The 17594-nt window shown below is 54.0% G+C and overlaps 2 protein-coding genes across 7 annotated transcripts; both read right to left on the bottom strand.

The window, feature by feature from the left end:
* Positions 1–338: 338 nt before the first annotated feature.
* On the bottom strand, positions 339–12930 carry SCARF1 (scavenger receptor class F member 1). Of its 2 annotated transcripts, XM_081029463.1 has the most exons (11): positions 12762–12930; positions 12406–12467; positions 12067–12168; positions 10645–11170; positions 8060–8278; positions 7513–7641; positions 6669–6772; positions 5044–5164; positions 3653–3774; positions 3423–3569; positions 339–2792 (listed from the first exon to the last, which is right to left on the bottom strand). In XM_081029463.1, the coding sequence occupies exons 1-11, from the start codon at positions 12860–12862 to the stop codon at positions 1933–1935; spliced, it is 2493 nt and encodes an 830-aa protein (XP_080885589.1). In that variant the 5' UTR covers positions 12863–12930; the 3' UTR covers positions 339–1932. The 2 variants fall into 2 exon arrangements, with proteins under 2 accessions (XP_080885589.1, XP_080885590.1); XM_081029464.1 differs by lacking the exon at positions 7513–7641 and having other exon boundaries at positions 12762–12918.
* A 371-nt stretch (positions 12931–13301) lies between these two features.
* Positions 13302–17383, bottom strand: RILP (Rab interacting lysosomal protein). 5 transcript variants are annotated; one of them, XR_013992046.1, is made up of 8 exons: positions 16862–17377; positions 16694–16787; positions 16499–16605; positions 16162–16407; positions 15716–15861; positions 15201–15323; positions 14050–14270; positions 13302–13791 (listed from the first exon to the last, which is right to left on the bottom strand). XR_013992046.1 is itself a non-coding variant. In XM_081029779.1 (8 exons), exons 1-8 carry the CDS (start codon positions 17087–17089, stop codon positions 13647–13649), a joined length of 1173 nt encoding a protein of 390 aa, XP_080885905.1. In that variant the 5' UTR covers positions 17090–17383; the 3' UTR covers positions 13302–13646. The 5 variants fall into 5 exon arrangements, 4 of the variants coding, with proteins under 4 accessions (XP_080885905.1, XP_080885906.1, XP_080885908.1 ...); XM_081029779.1 differs by having other exon boundaries at positions 14050–14133; positions 16862–17383; XM_081029780.1 differs by having other exon boundaries at positions 14050–14133; positions 16694–16781; positions 16862–17340.
* Positions 17384–17594: the final 211 nt, after the last annotated feature.

The raw sequence follows: 17594 nt of genomic DNA, 5'->3' as shown, positions 1-17594 counted from the left end.
AAAAAAAAAAACGACTGTCTAAATTAAAAAATTAAATTTCTACAGAGCAAAAAAAAAAACACACTAAATAGCATTAAAAGACCAGTCACAAACTGTCACAAGCTGGGCAAAGAATATCTTTGATATATATAAATGCATTTATAAATCCATGAGAAAAAGATGAACACCTCAACTGAAAATTGGGGACAGAAAATAACCAGATAATTTATAGGAAAAATACAAATAACAAAGATATGAAAAGAAGCTCAACCTTAGAACAATAATAGAAATACAAATTTTAGTACCATTTTTGATTGTTAAGAAACAAAAACTCTTATCTGTACAAAGATTTTAACTTTTTAAGAAGCTTTACCCTTTTGATTTTTATTGTGTTAAAATAATGAGATACCATTTTTTCTCAAAAATGATACAATTTAATAATTTCTGCATCCTTAGCCTATCAACAAGTATAAGCTAATGTCAATTATCAAATCATTTAAATATGAGTTACATAGGTTAAATTTTGACACAGCCCAAATCACCATCTTCAAGCGAATGAAATACCATTTTTAACTTATCAGATTGGTGTGAAGTCTGCCATAATCTGTGAGAATACAAACCATACAACTTTTTTGGAGTAAGTACACAAATGTTTAATGTTCTTACCCCATCACCCAGCAATTCCACTTCTAGGAATCTATTCTACAGAAAAACTTGCACAAGTACAAAAAGAAATACAGACAAAGTTATACACCACATCATTTATTGTATCAAAACAATTAGAACCAACCCAAGTCCCCATAGGTAGGCGATGGTTTAAATAACCCGTGTTATTTTCACATGATGGAATCCCATGTAGTCATTTTTTATAAAAAGAGGTAGCTTTATATTTACTGACACAGAAAGATATATTAAGTAAAAAAAGCAAATTGTGGAACAGTATGCTGTTTTGTTTTCATGTGAACAGAAAAACACCTGAAAGGAAGCATCTAAAATGTTCCTGAGATTCTCTGACCACTGGGATAGGAGGAAAAGGCACTCTTTATTTCCTGACTAGGTAATACAAGTATGCAAGGAAAAAATTCAGAACAAGACCAAAAGGCGTTCAGGGAAAAAGTAAGTCTGGCCCCTTACTGGTCCCTTAGACTCCTCTGGGGAGAAGGCGAAATCTCATTTTTACTTTATACATGTCTGTAATGTTAGTACTATTTATTTTTAACAAAGAACATTGCTTTTTAAATTAAATCTAATGAGAAAAGTAAAAAGAATGTTCACTGTAGAAAATTTGCAAGTTACACAAACGTTTAAGAAGAAAATAAATATCAGCCACAATCTCATCTCCCAGAGAAAAATGCCATTTCATGCATTTCCCTTGAAGCTTTTTTATGCACATACATCCTTAAAAAAAGTTTGTAAAACAATCACAAAATATACACAAATGGATGAATTCTAAACATGTATCCTGTGGCAAAAAGAAATAAAATTTATAAAAAGAAAACTCACTTTTCACACTTAACAATACAGAATGAACATTCTCCCATGTTGAATATTCTAGCACAACATGATTTTTTATGGTTGCTTAGGAACCTATCATAAGAAATATTTCTTTAACCAAACAGTTAGGTTGTTTCTCATTGCAGACAAATAGTTTGAAAATGAAGGAAAGAAGAGCCTTTTGGGGCAAACAGAATCCAGGACAACAGAGAAAACGTCCCTGCAGCCATCTATTTCCCCTTCCTAACCCCATCCTGCAGGGTATCCGCCCAGGCCTTCCAGACCACTCCCAGTCTCTGGCCTCTAACCTGGGACGTTTCTCCATAGAAAGGCAGAGGCTCTGGTAGGTCTTTCCTGGCCCTGGGATCTTTTTTCCAGCATAAAGCACAATCTGATGCATGGTTAGTTCGAATGCCTGACCCCCATCCATAGTTTTCCCACTCTCCAAATTCACGGTCCTCAGGGCTCTGGTGGCCCAGAGATGGGTGCAACATTCTCATATTGGGGCTCTTCCTGCCCTTCCTCGTCAGCCAGCTTCTGGGGATCCTGTTTTGGGGGGTCACCCTCAGGGACTGGCTCCTGGGCACTGCCTGAAATCTTGATGCCATCCCCCACGCCCCTGGCCACTTCCTCTAGCCCAGTTCCTGTAGGCTCCAAGGCCCCAGTGAGCTCCTGATTCAGGGTTGAGCCAGGGCTCTGACTGGCAGACCCAGAGGCCAGCCTGGGGCTGCCCTTGTTCCGACTCAGGGCCCGACGTGGAGGCTTGGGGACAGCACTCTTGACCTTGGGCTCTGCCTGGCCTTTCTGAAAGCTACCAAAACGGCGGAGGACAGACCGGACGGGGCCATCAGATTCCCGGGGTGTCCCTGCCAGCATGTAGATTGTGGTCACAGAGCCTGAGCTCTCCTGGACACTGCCCTCGATGGCTTCCACACGCTCAGCCACTGTCCGGCCACCAAGTGGGAGCCGGCGGTGGCCAATGGCTGAATCCCTGGGGCTGGCTGCCCCAGAAGGGGCCTTGTCCCTTTCTGCTTGCTCAGTGCCTGTGGCCTCCTCAGCCTCCTGGTTTTCAGGACCTGACTGGGCCCCCCGGGAGAGTCGCTTGGGCTTTCGGAGAGGGCTAGAGAGCTCCCCTGAGCTTTGGCGACTCTGCGGTGCAAACTTGGTGCCTTCAGCGAAGGAGACCGATGGCCGCTTGGCCCGCGCTAGGCTGGAAGTGCGCGGGATGGCGAATGGTGTGGAGGCATCCTCAGGGGCAGGGAAGGGACCTCCAGCCAGGCCGGCCTCTGGAGACTCTGCTTGGGCCACAGGGGTCATCCCTGGCAGTGGAGACAGAAAAGCTTGGCCAAAGCTGGGTTGGCCAGCCCAGTCCGTCCTGCTTACCCAGGTCAGCCTCTTTTGGGAAGCCTCAAACATGCGGTGAGGATGGAGAGAAGCTGGGGATACTACTTCCACACTCTTTTCTCCCCTCTCTCCCTACGTTGACCTAAGGTCACACTCTAGCTAAGCTAAAACTCTTTCAATGCCAAACAGCCATGTCCCTCTCACCTCTGGGCCTTCGTGTACATTGTTCCCTCTTCCTGAAACACCATTCCCACCTCTCTTGAACTTTCATTTGGCCAACTCCTGATTCTGCTAGACTCAACTCCAATATCACCAACCCTGAGACATCTTCCTTGACCCCAATCTCCTCTGACATGGCTGGATGACAGTCCCTCCTTATACGTCCTCCATCGAAGTACGTATCACTCTGTCCTAGAAGTGTCAGATTCCTGCCCACCAGACTATAAGCTTGGTGAAGACAGGAATCTACCTTGTTCTTTCCTGCGTCCCACAGCCAGGAACAGTGACTGGCATAGAATGGACACTTGATGGATACTTGCTGACAAAGTAAAGAAGTTGTAGAGGGCAGGGCTGCTCAGGGGCCCGGTGGGCTGTTGGGGGGTTACCTTCTTGGGGTGGCACACAGTAGGCAGGACCCTCGTCCTCCTCTCCAGACTCAGAATCAGAAGAGAAGGAGTCGTCCGAGGCCCAGCCGGCAGAGGGTGGCTCGATGAAGCTGTGGTTGAATGGGATCTCCGGGTCGTGGTGGGAGACTGTGGGGGGCTCCAGGTCAGGCGCAGAGCCCCACGGAAAGCCTTGTCCTATTTCAGCCCTCTCACCCTCAGCGCCCACTTACCTGTCACCCAGGGAAGCTTGTGGCTACTGAGGGAGCCGCAGGGCAGCGCAGAACCCAGGCTGGCCAGTGCCCCCCAGACCTGGAGCTTCATCCTGGATACAGCAGCTCCATCGCTTGCTGGCCTGAGGGCACAGGAGGGTGGTCAGTGTGTGAGATCCTGGTTGGGGGAGGGTGGTGGCAGGAGAAAAGGGCCAGGACTGTCCTAGTCCCAGGGTTCGTGTCAGGGAAGAAGGGGGACTACAATGGCTCCCTATGACCACAGAGTAAAATCCAAACGATTGAGCCTGAAATTTGGGCCTGCCACAGAGAGCAGAATGGCTCCAAAGTCAAATAAGCCTGGGCAGCAACTCTGCTCAAACTCTGGGCCTCAGTTACCTCGTCTGTAAAATGGGGACAACTCCAAACTATCAGAGCTTGGTCCCTGCACAGCACCAGGTACCAGGTGGGGTCCCCCAAATGCAGGTATGTACTATCATCCTCCCAGCTGAGTTCCAGCTCACCTAGTTTTCTGGAAGTGGCACTACCTCCAGGAAGCCTGCCCCTGGTGTCACCCCCATGCTGGAAGTGACTGCTTCACTCATTACTATTCCTCTGACAGTCTTTGTCCATGTCCTGTACGTGTCACCCCAGGCTCTATGCCCCAGAGGACAGGTCTGTGCGTCTGTGAAGTCCCCACAGCACACAGGATGACAAGCTCAAGGATTAGTGCACGAACTATGAGACAGCACCAGACAAAGAGTCCAGAAAACAGGGCCTGGGCATTGTGTGTACCAGTAACCAGCCAGGGCACTTTCCCAGTGTCCTCTGCCCTCTGCTAATCCTCCTACCCCCACATTCCCTGCTCCAAACCTCCACAGTGTGGTGACTCTAAGGAGTGAGAGAAGCTTGAAAAGATTAGGACAAAGCTCTGTGGGAGTAATGGTTCCCTGCCGGCTGCAAGCCCAAACCCTTCCTCTTCTCTCCTTTTCTGGGAAAGCCATATGCCCGGTAAACCACTGCTCAGACTTCGACGTCACTCTGCCTTCTGGGGGGTGTGAGACCTGGCCTCTTCCCCTCCATGCTCAGAGTGGCCCTGGGGCTTCTGCCCTCCCTCCCCCCTCCTCTGGTCCTTGATGGTAAACCCTCAGCCTCCTGCTGTGGATTTGAGTTTCTCCAGCCTTCTGCCCGGTACCCCTGCTCAAATGACTCCCATTGAAGGCTTCTGAGGAAGGCAGGCAGCTAACCTGGTGTCTCCAGGCCACGGGCACAACCACGGCCAACTACCCCATCACCTCTGACTTAAGTGTGTGACAAGGCCAGCCCCTATCCAAACCTAAAAGGAAACCAGTTGCCACCTTGCTCCCACCCCATGGCAGGAGCTTGGTGGGGGGAAGGGATAGGCCAGTATTCACCTGTCCTTGGGGTCCAAACGGGTGGCCCAGCAGCAACAGGCACAGCAGGCAATGCCCAGGAGGAGCAGCAGCAGAGGTATCAGAATGCCTGCGATGAGGGCAGCATCCTGACTGTGAGGCCCTAGGGGGAGTGTGTTAAGAGAGAGGGATCGTGGGCCAGCCCGGTGGCTCAGGCGGTTAGAGCTCCATGCTCCTAACTCCAAAAGCTGCTGGTTCGATTCCCACATAGGCCAGTGGGCTCTCAACCACAAGGTTGCCAGTTCAATTCCTCGAGTCCCGCAAGGGATGGTGGGCTTTGCCCCCTGCAACTAAGATTGAACAGGGCACCTTGAGATGAGCTGCTGCTGAGCTCCCAGATGGCTCAGTTGGTTGGAGCACGTCCTCTCAACCACAAGGTTGCTGGTTCGACTCCCGTAAGGGATGGTGGGCTGTGCCCCCTGCAACTAGAAAAATGGCAACTGGACCTGGAGCTGAGCTGCGCCCTCCACAACTAAGACTGGAAGCACAAAACTTGAAGCTGAACAGCACCCTCCACAACTAAGATCAAAAGGACAACAACTTGACTTGTAAAAAAAAAGTCCTGGAAGTACACACTGTTCCCCTTCCCCAATAAAATCTTAAAAAAAAAAAAAAAGAGTGAGAGGGATTGTAATGGTGGCACTAAATCTTCTACTTTGAGATTTGGATCTCTGGTATAATTTGATTTAAAACGTGTAGTTTAGCTTGGAACTTTTTGAAAGCTTTCTTTTCCTTTTTCGCTTCCTTTCTGCCAAGTGTTGAATGATTCTGCTTCCTTCACGTTAACTATGTAGTTCAATGGTTCTGTTTACTTTGGCCCCTGCAGGCCTGGTGACTATGGGACCCACTCCTGGCTCCAATTTAAATTTATGTAACATATGCAAAGGGTGTGATAACCAGCTTACCGGCACCTTCCCCCACCCCAACGGATAAAACCAAACTCAATAGAAAATTCCACTACAGGCCTAAGCGATTTACAACCTGGTTAGAAAATATAACACTTTTATGAAACAAAGACACGACACAGTAGTTTGCAGTAGTTTCCAGCAGACTCTGCCCAGCCAACCCTTCTCTTACTTTAATAAACCTTCCTTCTATATATCTACCAGACTTGTGAATCGCTTCACGACCCGAGAGCAAGCCGCCACAACAAGGTGAGCGATGGTCAAATAGTCAGGGCCCTCCTGTCTCCTATGTATGTCTCATCTATAGCTGAGTTGTCTCCGCCCCAGAGTCTTCTACCTGTGGGTCCCTCCCTCTCTTCTGAGAGATATAGACTCTGCTCAGACTCTGTCCTTCCTCCAGGCGGCCTCTCTGCTAGTCTCCCTCCCCCCCAAGGTCCATGGTCTGTTCCACAAGCTCTGGCCCCCAGTTCTCAAGCCTGATGCAGATTCCAGTGTTCAGCCCTACCTGCTCATTTCCTGGGTGCTAGCCTGGTTTCTCAGGGGACAGGAGCTCTGTTACATCTTCAGGGGGGGCCCAGAGCATCCATACAGATGGCAGGCAGAGAATGTCTTTGAAGTGGGCTTAACCTCCCTGGCAAGTAATGAACTTCTGGAGCTCATGTAAAGGGCCCATCTTTCCCTGGTTACTGCTTTCCACCTTACCCAGCTGGCAGGCCCCAGAGACAGGGTGGCAGGATCCCTCAGGGCATTCACAGGGAACAGAGCAGTTGTTTCCATGGAAGCCAGATGGGCACGAAGTGTTGCAGCTGTGGAGTGACAAGGAGAGATAGGCTGAAGGCTGGATGAGAAGGGCTAGCAGCAGGCAGGTGACAGGGGGAGGTAGAATTCTGGGCACTGCTCCCCACCCCTACCACTCAGACTTCCCTGGCGGATGCCCAAGCAGACTCCCCCAGCCCCTGAGCCACAAGCTCAGTACACCCAGCAGTGTTGGGAAGAATCCCCCCCCCGCCCCCTGCCCTGGGTAAAACCCGCAGGCAGAGTCACCTCTCACGATCCTCATCCCTTGCCCACCCAACACTAATGTGAAATAAGTAAGATGCCAATGGCATCTAGAGATATCCTTAGGGTCTAGAGGTCTGAGCCAGGTCCAGCCCTGCCCCTTAACTCTCTGGGCCTTGGTCCTCTCCTTTATAAAATGAGCTCTCTCCCATTTGATACTACATTCTGGCCCATAGATGGAAAACCTGACAGTAGGGAATGGACATGGATTATGTGTAATCACCTGAAGACCTTAGGGAAACAACAGTGCAGTTGGGAACTCTACCCCTAAATAACGTCCCCATCTAGGTAGGGAGACTGGCCTTTAGATTAAGCCTCACTTTGACCCTCCTTTGAAAGACGCAAACCCCACAAGAGGAAGAACAACTTCTCAGTTATGAGGATGCAGGGTGGGAGGCGGAGAAGCTCAGGGAGGGAAGTTAAGGAAACAGATTGCACAGAGGCCTGAATTAGGCTCCTGCCTCCCTGCCAGGGCCCCAGTCCTCACCTGGACCCCCAGAAGCCGGCGTTGCAGACACATTCCCCAGTCACAGGATCACAGGACCCCTGAACACAGGTGGGGCAGGTCGAGCCACAGCCCTCCCCAAAGGTGCCACTGGGGCAGGGCTCTTCACAGCTGAGGTGAGGCAAGACTTGAAATGGGGGACAGAGCAAGCCTGGCCCCCACAGGGGGGTCCTACCCATCTTCCCCCATGCTGCTGGACTCAGGAACCCAAATGTGGGTTCTCAGCAGTGAAGCTCAGGTGCAAACAGGGCCTTGAAGCTGAGGCCAAACCAAATACGTGACAGACTAGATACCTCTGGAGGGAGAAGAGGGCGGGAAGCCTGAGTGGCGGGGGAACTAGAAGAGAACCCTGCCCAGGACCTTATCAGCACCTATCTCTCTCCTCCCTTCAGTCTTTGCCAGGTGGCAGGCCCCAGAGCGCTGTGCCAATGTGTGTTTGGGGGAGGGGAGCACCTATCTCAGAGGCAGCAGCTGGGGTGAGGATTCTGGAGGAAGGTGTACCCCACCCTGAGCAGGCCAGCCCCCTCACCTGGGCCCCATCCAGCCAGGATCACAGCTCTGACAGTGCCCAGTGTCTGGCTGACAGGCCTCCCCAAGCCGGCAGTGGGGGCACTGCTGTCCACAGCTGTCGCCAAAGGTGCCAGGTGGGCAGGGCTGGAGGCACTGAGTCCCATTCCAGCCTGGTTCACAGGACTCACAGCTGCCTGTGTCTGCAGAGCACAGCTCATTCTGCTTGCAGTGGCCACAGCTGGAAAAAGAAGGAGTTCATGGGAAGCACTGCAGGGCGGATGGATGGAGTGCCCACCCGGGCCTTCAGGAACACTGGAGAGCAGCCAGGTCCCAGCTGAGTCACTCAGGCAGGTTTGAGCCTCAATTTCCCCGCTGTACAAGAAAGAGGCTATACAAATGATCTTTGCATACTCTAGTAGGATTCCAGCCCTCTCCTTCTAAACCCCCATTCTGGTACCCATCCTTCCGTGGGTCCCAGGGTCACCAAAAGCTACCAAAGCAGCCAGAACAGCCAAGTTAACCACCCAACCTTCACCTCCCTTTTGCCTGGGGTCCTGCACCCCTTTCTGCCTTCCACCCATGCTATCCTTGAGGTCTGGCAGGGATAGGCCTCAGTAGTTTATCTCCTATCCCATAACATGAAAATGAATAAAAAAATAAAAGCATAAAATGTCTGTTTTCACCACTATAATTTCTTTTCTTTCCCCCTTCTTCCTCTTCCCCCAGCCCCCTCCAGTTCAAGCCGTTGTTTCTCAATCTAGTTGAGTAGGACACAGCTCCCTGGCCCATGCTGGTATCATGAGCCTTGCGCTTTCCTCCCCGCCCCCTGAGGTCACCGGTTGTTGGTTGGCTGCTCAGGGCAGCTCATGGTAGCCCACAGCAGCTCACGCTCATGCTGGCCACCAACTGCCCCTGGCAGCCCAGGGACCCCATTTCCAGGGAGAGCCATTGTTTACAATCTTAGCTGTAGAGGGCTCAGTTCACTGGCCCATGTGGGAATTGAACCTCAGCATTAGGAGTACGGTGCTCCAACCATCTGAGCCACTGGGCCAGCCCACCACTATAATTTCAAGTTTATCTTATCTTTGAAATTTCCCCCCAGTTTTACTGATATAGTTGTCATACAACACAGTGTAAGTTTAAGGGGTACAACATAATGATTTGACTTGTTTAACTGTGAAATGATTACCACAGGAGATTTAGGTAATATTCATTATCTCATATAGAGATAAAAAAAGGAAAAAAGTGTTTTTTCCCTTGTGATGAGATCTCTTAGGATCTACTCTCTTAGCTACTTTTCCAATCAGGTTTACCTTCTCTTAATTTTTCATTGATTCTTCTTCTTTTTTTTAAGATTTTATTGGGGAAGGGGGACAGTGTGTACTTCCAGGATGTTTTCCAAGTCAAGTTGTTGTCCTTTCAATCGTAGTTGCGCAGGGCACAGTTCAGCTCCAGGTCCAGTTGCCATTGTTAGTTGCAGGGGGCACAGCCCACCATCCCTTGTGGGAGTCCAATTGGCAACCTTGTGGTTAAGAGCCCACTGGCCCACGTGGGAATCGAACAGGCAGCCTTCGTAGTTAGGAGCACGGAGCTCCAACCGCCTGAGCCACCAGCCCGGCCCTCTCCCTCCAGATACTTAATTATCTGGAATTACATGATTTGATCAGACTCATTATTGGGGAGGAGGGGAGTTCATAAAATCAATTTAGCAGATCCTGACCAGCAGCAGGAAAATAATTAGGGGCAGTGGGGTGGCTCAGTTGGTTAGAGCCTGAGCTCTGGGCAATGGGGCTGCAGGTTGGATTCCCACATGGGCCAGCGAGCTGCGCTCCCCACAACTAAGATTGAACACGGCACCTTGAGCTGAGTTGCCACTGAGCTCCGGGATGGCTCAGTTGGTTGGAGCGCGTCCTCTCAACTACAAGTTGCCGGTTGGACTCTGGCAAGGGATGGTGGGCTGTGCCCCCGGCAACTAGAAACGGCAACTGGACCTGGAGCTGAGCTGCGCCCTCCACAACTAAGACTGAAAGGACAGCAACTTGACTTGAAAAAAGTCCTGGAAGTACACACCGTTCCCCAATAAAGTCCCGTTCCAAAAAAAAAATTACAACATATACATTTTATATTTTCATCTATTATATATTATATATAGTAAAGATGAATATGTACTGTCTGGTTAAGCTTTTACCTCCGTTTTATATATTATATCTATGGGTGTGTGTGCTAGGTGGGATGTAAAATAAATTTCTTATTGTGGGTGGAGCTGGTCAAAGTGTGAAAGCCACTGAGTCTCAAAGGGACCATGCAATCGTGTTGTCCTGGGATTCATTCTTTATCTGTTTCTAAGTGTGGCCTGCCATACTAGTACTTTTCGTCTAACAGTAACCAGATGAAAGGGGTGGGCGAGGCTCACGGAGGGTCTCTTTTCCCTCCTTTCATGCGGTACTTTCAGATTTGTTTACAGCACTGCACGACTTTCTCCCTGCGCCCTTCCTCCCCGTCCTTCACACTCCCTGCTCCCCTTCGTACCCCCTACGCTTCCCCCCCAGGGGCGCGGGTCCCCCCGCCCGCCTCGCTCCCGCAGCCACCTGGCGCCAGGCTTACCTGTGGCGGCACTGCGCCCCATAGCGGCCAGCCGGGCAGGGCAGCTCGCAGCGCACGCCGCGGAAGCCGGGCGGGCACGCACACTGGCCGGAGGCGGCGCTGCAGCGGCCGCGCACGCACTCGCACGGCTCCCGGCACTCGGGGCCCCACCAGCCTGGCCGGCAAATGCAGCGGCCGGTCTCCTGCGCGCACGGCGAGCCGTTGCAGGAGCAGTGGAAGCTGCAGCGGCGGCCCCACCAGCCCGGCTCGCATAGGCAGGCGCCGGTGGCCTGATCGCAGCGTGCCCCCGCGGGGTTGCACTGGCACGGGCGGCGGCACGTAGGCGTCCACCAGCCCGGCTCGCAGCGGCACGCGCCGGTCTTGGGGTCGCAACGCCCGTGGGAGCTGCAGGCGCACGCGAACTCGCAGCGGCTGCCCCAGCGGTCGGCTTGGCAGTGGCACATGCCGGTGTCCGGCTCACACTGGCCGTGCGGGTAGCAGGCGCAGCTCTCGCGGCAGTCAGGGCCCCAGTACTGGCCCGGGCAGCCTGCAGGGAGAGGTGGGGGTGGGGGGTAGAGATGGAAGGGGTTCAGCGGGCTCAGGGCTAGTCACGGATCCTTTGCTCTGCGCCCCCTTTTACCAGGATGAGGGGAGCCAGGCCCACCCTCCCAAGAGCCTGGCACAGACCCTGGTAACATCTGGCAGCCTATCCTCCTGGGGCAAAGCTCACTTCCTGCCCCAGACTGACCTACGAAACCCCCTTAGCAGTGTCCCAGCTTCCTAATTCACATTCCAGAACACACTTAAAGATCCTATGTGGGAAAGGGGCTTGCCCAGCGTTACACAGAAGTGGGAGAGGACTTCATTCATGTCCCCTCCTCCCTCTCATTGGGGTCCCCCACTGGGCTGGAGGTGAGCTGGGCCTGGCTGGCCTGTATGCTGCCCGTCAGGGTTGGAGGAGAAACCACATTTTCCCCCAATGAATCCTCTCAACCCTGATTCCTGGTGGCTGCCCTCTGGCTACCCTGCCCACCAACGCCTTTCCCATGCCCTTCTTTTCTGTCAGAGAGGAGAGACAGCCTGGCCAGGGCCCTCCTTCCACCTTCCACACGTGTATAAATAAAGTATATGGGAGGGAGACTGAGAATGCATCCGTTTTGCAATTAACAGGAATCACCAGCATCTTTTCAGAGAGGTTGAAAAGGAAGATGAAGGGCCCAGAACTGAACCAGTGGGTAGAGTTTTGAGGATATAGGTAAACACCAATGACTCAGGCATCTTCCAGGAGTATGTCACTTCCTGTCTCTGGGCCTCAATTTCCTCAGGGAAGCTTGGAGAGGTTCTGGTTCTTTGGTTCTAAGATTACATTCCTACCTGCTTTTCCTCCCTGCTCCCCCAGTTCTGCCCAGCAACTTCATCCCCGTGGTGAGACTCAGGACTCACGGGAGTTGCACTGGGCCCCGAAGAATCCAGGTTTGCATCTACAGAGGCCTGGTTTCACGCATACCTCGTCTTCCCGGCAGGCATCATGTCCCTCGCAGATGGCTGAAAAACACCCCACCCATGTTGGAAGGACTGGGGTGCAATTAGGGGACACTCTGCTCCCTCAATGGCTCTCAGTGCCCTGCCCCCTCAAGAGCTGTTGCCTCAGGCCTAGAGGTATGTCACAGGATGGACCTTAACTCCAGGGCTCAGAACGGGAAACAGGCCCCAGGAAAGTAGGAAGGTCACTGGACTATGTCCTCCCTCCTCTTCGGGTGGGGGTCGGCCCTGACTACTCACGGATGGTACATTCTTGATCTTTCTGCCTCCAGCCTGGGCAGCACTGGAGCTCAGTAGAGGGGCTGTGGGGCAGAGAGGGGTCAGTCAGAGGGCAGCCTGGTTCCACAGGTGGATCATTGTCTCTGGCTAGAGGCGGGAGGCGGCCTCCGCCGCATCAGGCAGGCCTGGCCAAGAGTCACAGCCCCAATGCCCAGCTCCTTCCCTCTCCTTCCCTGGCCTTCCCAACATCTGCCCTAACTATCCACCACCCTCCAGGCTGTCCTTAAGGCCCCATGACCCCTTCCCTCACAGTCTCCTTCCCCCCATGCCTCAACACTAGTTCAGCCACCCCCCCATCAGATTCCCACAAGATCCACCTGTTGGCCATGCAGACGTGCTGCCCATTAGGGTCCAGTTCAGACCCCTGGGTCGCCTGAATCCAGAGCATCAGCAGTGGGAGCAGCAGCCCCAGACCCATGGCTGACCGGTCAGCGCAGTCAGAGGGCTGGAGTTAGTCTGGCCCCCACGGCTCCCAACCCCCTTCCTGTTTCCTCCCAAGGCTTTTCCTGAGGAAACCAGGCCGGAGGGGCGGGCTGCCATGAGGCACCTCCCTGAGAGGGCGGGTACTGGGAAGGCCACGGACACCAGAGAAATGAAAATGAAGGCCAATGGCAAATGCTGAGTGGGATCTTAAGGGGATGGTCTCAGTCTGGAGGGGGCAGGAAGATGAAGCTTCCGGGGCACGGGAGCCACAGCTTTCTGTTAGGTCATACTCCTCAGCGAGGCCCAAGCTGGGAAAAGCCTCCCCACCCAGTGATGACCAAGAAGACCCTGTGAGGCAACCTCAGCCTGCCTTTGCCCTTGGCAGAGCAGGGGAGGCGGGGGAAGACCACTGATAGACAGACATGGAACAGTTTCTAGGTATCATGGGCATTTGCTTTATTACATTAGCTTAGGCCATCCGCACAAACCACTGGGAGAGGTAGGTAGTCAGCTCTCCATTTCATAGATGGGGAAATGGAGACTCAGAGAGAAAGCACTTTTATCTGGCCCCGGAGGCTTGGCTCAGAGATATAGGGAAGGTAGGCTGAGTTCCCCATTATGTCCTGGCTCAGGCCAGAATTGGAAAAGAGCCTGGGCAGGGCTGGGAAGGAGGGAGCCCTGTCCTCCTTTAAGATCACACATCCAACCAGAGTCAGACTCCAAGGTCAGGCCTCTGGGGCAGCTGAGACCTCCAGACAAAGATGTCCAAAGAGGGCCAGTCAGGAGCTGGGGGCTACAGAGCTGTCCATTGGCTCCAAGTGGGGTTGCTGTGGGGTCTCTTCTTCTGCCCCTAGCTCGCTGGTATCTGTGCTGCTGGTCTTGGCTTCAGAGGCCTCTGCTTCACCCCGATAACACAGGCCAAAGCTGTGGGGAGACCCAAGAGTAATTTGAGCCTGTATGCCAAAGAGATCAAGGATATGGGCTGAGGACAGGGAAAGGGCAGTGTCAGGGAGTGGGGAGGTGAAGGGGCGGGGGCCAGAGGAGCAGGAGGGGAGCAGCACACTTAGAGCTCAGGACAACAGGGTGAGCTCAGGGGAGTGGGAGAGGGGATGCTGAAAAGAACCAAGATGGGGCCCCTCCTTCAGCCCCACCACTTTTGCCCTTCCTCCTCCCCCAACATACAAACTCTGTATCCTGGACTCAGGAGGTGGGGGGTAATCTCCCTTATCACTGGAGAGCAGGAGCCATGAGCCATCCTCATCGTCACTGAGGCAGAGGAGAGGGGAGATGTGAGGGTCATTTATCAAGGCCTTGAGGGACAACAGGAGTTCAGCTACATTCAGCCTTTTGCGCAGCCCCCAGGACCAGACAGGAGAGGACAGAGCGACAACGGGACCCGGAGGCTAGAGAGAAGGAGATACTAGGGAGATGAAAGACATCTTGAGATTTTTATTTTATAACCTGATGGACAGCAGGCCCCTGACAAGACTGCGGCTACAGTGCTTTTGTGTGTGTGTGTGGTTTTTTACTTGCTAGATTACTGATTTATTATAAAAGCATGTAACTCAAGAATAGCCAGATGGGAGAGATGTATAGGGCAAGGTATGCAGAAAGGGTGTGGAGCTTCCATGCTCTCTCCAGGACCGCCATTAGTCCCGCATCTCCATGTGTTCACCAACCCAGAAGCTCTCCCTACCCAGTCCTTCCGGCTTTCTATGGAGGTCTCTGCAGCTACAGTTTTACCCCTCTGAGAACAAACATATACAGCCAGGGCAGGGAACCGAAAAATGAATGTGGAGAAACAGCGTTAGCAGGTTTCTTCTGCAGGATGCATGGCAAATGCAGTAGGGTGATCCAGAGAGAAGGGTGGCAGGCTCAGGACAGCAGGCTCAGGGGGTGACCAGACCAGATCAGCAGACCCAAGGGGTGACCAACACAAAATGGCAGGCTGAGCAGCGCAGGCCAGATAGTAGGCTCAGGTGCTGACCAGGGTAGAGTGGCAGGCCCAGCAGCAGGGCAGGCTGAAAAATGGGCTCATGGGATAACCAGGCCAGGTTAGCAGGTTCAAGAGTGACCAGGCTAGATGACAGGCTTAGGGACTGACAGCTTGGGTGGTAGGCTCAAGGGGTGACTAGCTTGGGGTGATAGGTTCAGTCTGAGACAAAAGATTCAAAAGATGACCAGGCTGTGTCAGCAAGCTAAATGGGAGGACCAGGGTAGGTCATCAGACTCAGCAGGAGACTAGGCCAGATTAGAGCATGACCAAGCTGGGTCATTAGGCTCAGAACAAAGGAGGGAGGGCTGGCTCAGTGGGGATGAAGGCAGGGACTTACCTGCTCTCTGCTTCCTCTGGGGTCCCTAACATTTTGGCCTTGATCTTCTTTCGCTGCTTCCTGACAGCCACCTTCATGGCTTCCAGCAGAAGCCCAGGGACCCTGTGGTCTGAGAGCAGCTCCCTACATAGGAGGGGGAAGGGCAGGGAAAAAGTGGTGGGGACGCCAACAGTAAGTCTCACCCCAAGCTCCTGTGCATGTTGTCCCCCTTTTTTGAAACACTCTGCCTTACTAACACCTCTCAAACCTTGGCTTAGGTGTCACCCCTCCTAGGAATACTTCCTTGGCTGCTGCAGTGGCTGCTGTGATCCTTTGCACTACCCCCTCGCTCCTTTGGATGAAGTTCCAGGAGCGCAGGGGCTGTGATTCGTGTCCTCCCAGCGCTCAGCACAGTGGCTGGCATGTGTCACTGTTTATACATCAATGAGCCAAAGAATGAGGTGGGTGACCCAAGGCCCAGAAACAGGTGTAGCCGGGGTCCCCTCAGCTGCCCAGCCCCTGCTCAGCGTCCTCACCGCTGGAAGTAGGCCAACTCCTCCTTCAGCAGGAATACGTTGGCTTTGAGCTCATTCCGCTCCTGAAGGATCTGCTCAAGCTCTTCCCGACTGAAGCGGCATTGCCCTGTGTTGGAGGGGCACTGTGCCTGCTGCGGGGCATTCGCCTGCAGAAGGAAGGCTTGATGAGAGCGATGCCTTGGCGCGCTCTTCTGACCCTGTGCCATTACAGGAATGCTACAGGGAGTGACAGGCACAGGGAGACTTGGGAGGCAGGGGTGCTGCAACAGATGACAGACCAGTGCTGTAGCTGAGTGGGACAGAGGCCAGCTGGGCACACACTTGTGTTCGACCTTCCAACTTCCCGCTGGATTTGTTACACAGCACAGCAAACTTTTCCCAAGTGTCCACCAAGTGCCATATGCTGTGAGTACTGGGATGGGTCCCTGACCTCAGCGGGCACTTACAGGGTCCTCAAGTGTCCCCGGGGCTCCTGCTCCGGCGGTCGCTCGCTCAGGTTCCTGTCTCTGCTCACACCCAGGACCCTCGGGCTGGTCCCGCGTCCGCTTCTGAGCCAGCTCCACGGCCCCTTCGCGCCGCAGCTCCCGCTCGTTCTCGCGGTCCCGCGCCGCGCGCAGCTGTGTTTGCACCGCGGCCAACTTGTGCCGCAACCCGGCATTCACCAGTAGGAGGCGCTGCAGCTGCTCCTGCAACTGGGGGCGGAGCAAACGGTGGGGCTGGTGGGCGGAGTGCCGAGGGGCCGAGGGAGCCCCGCCCTGCGCCGTCGCCCGGCCCCTCCCTCACCGCCTCAGTCTCCTGGCTGCGCTGCAGCAGGTCACGGTTGTGCGCCCGGAGTTCGTCCCGCTGTCGGTCGGTCACCTCCTTGAGCTGCTGCAGCAGAGCGCGCTCCTCTGAGGAAGGGGTGTTCTCAGTGGCGGCCCGAGGGAGGTAGGCGCTTAGCAGGCCCCGACCCGCCCCTCTGGCCGGGCCTGCACTCACCTTGTGGCCCAGAGCGCAACTCTCTGCGGAGGTGCTCATTCTCCTCTCGCAGCCGCCGCAGCTCCAGTTCGGCCTGCTGCGCGGATACCTGCAACTGGGGAGTCCCGGTTCTCAGGGTTAGGCGCCCGCCAACCCCGCGGGTGGCGAGGGGTGGCGGCACAGACTCACCGAGTCCGGGTCGGGCCCCACGGCAGCCTTTTCCAGGAGCTCCAGCGCCCGCACCACGAGCGGCACGAGCCCGGCCGCAGCCTCCGGCCCGAAGCGGCGTGCCAGCTCCTTTAACTCAGTGCCCAGGGCCCCCGCTAGATGGTACACGAGCTCCGCCGCCGTCTCCGACCCCGCGGCCACTCGAGGCCCCCAGCCATGCGCCCCAAGCTCCCCCCTCCTGGTCTCCATATACCCTGAAGGCCAAGGGCTGCGACAGTCACCCCCCCCCCACTCCCACCCCTAACTGGGCCAGGAAAAAGCCAAACAGTTCCTGCCCAGGAAGCAGTTTAGGGTCGTAGAGGGTGGGGTAGAAGCGACAGGGGAGGAGCGATTAAGGGAAACAGCGTGGGGAAGGAGACAGTGATCTAGGCCCTTCCTGTTCAAGTCCCCAAGGTCACAGGGAGCAGGACAGCCAACCTCCAGCCAGGCGTCCATGAGCTGAGGCTCAGGGCTGTAAGTGGTCACTTTCATCAAGCCCTCCCCACAGGGCCCAACCCAGGCTCCACCCCTGTGTCTGGAGTCATGGGGCCTCACTTGGTTGCCAAGCTTTTCAGGCAAGAGGTGAGAAGTAGGAGGGCTGTCACTGGCTCAGCCAGAGATAGCCAGCTGTCCTGCCCTGTGCCGATTTCCCTGACCAGGAGTGACACAAAGCTTAAGGGGCTTGGCTGGGCACCACAGCTGCAGACAAGCCACG

This window comes from Rhinolophus hipposideros (genome assembly GCF_964194185.1).
Source record: "Rhinolophus hipposideros genome assembly, chromosome: 20".
Lineage (NCBI taxonomy): Eukaryota > Metazoa > Chordata > Mammalia > Chiroptera > Rhinolophidae > Rhinolophus > Rhinolophus hipposideros.
Note: the sequence above shows the minus strand (reverse complement) of the source record. Positions and strands in the feature narration are given on the sequence as shown.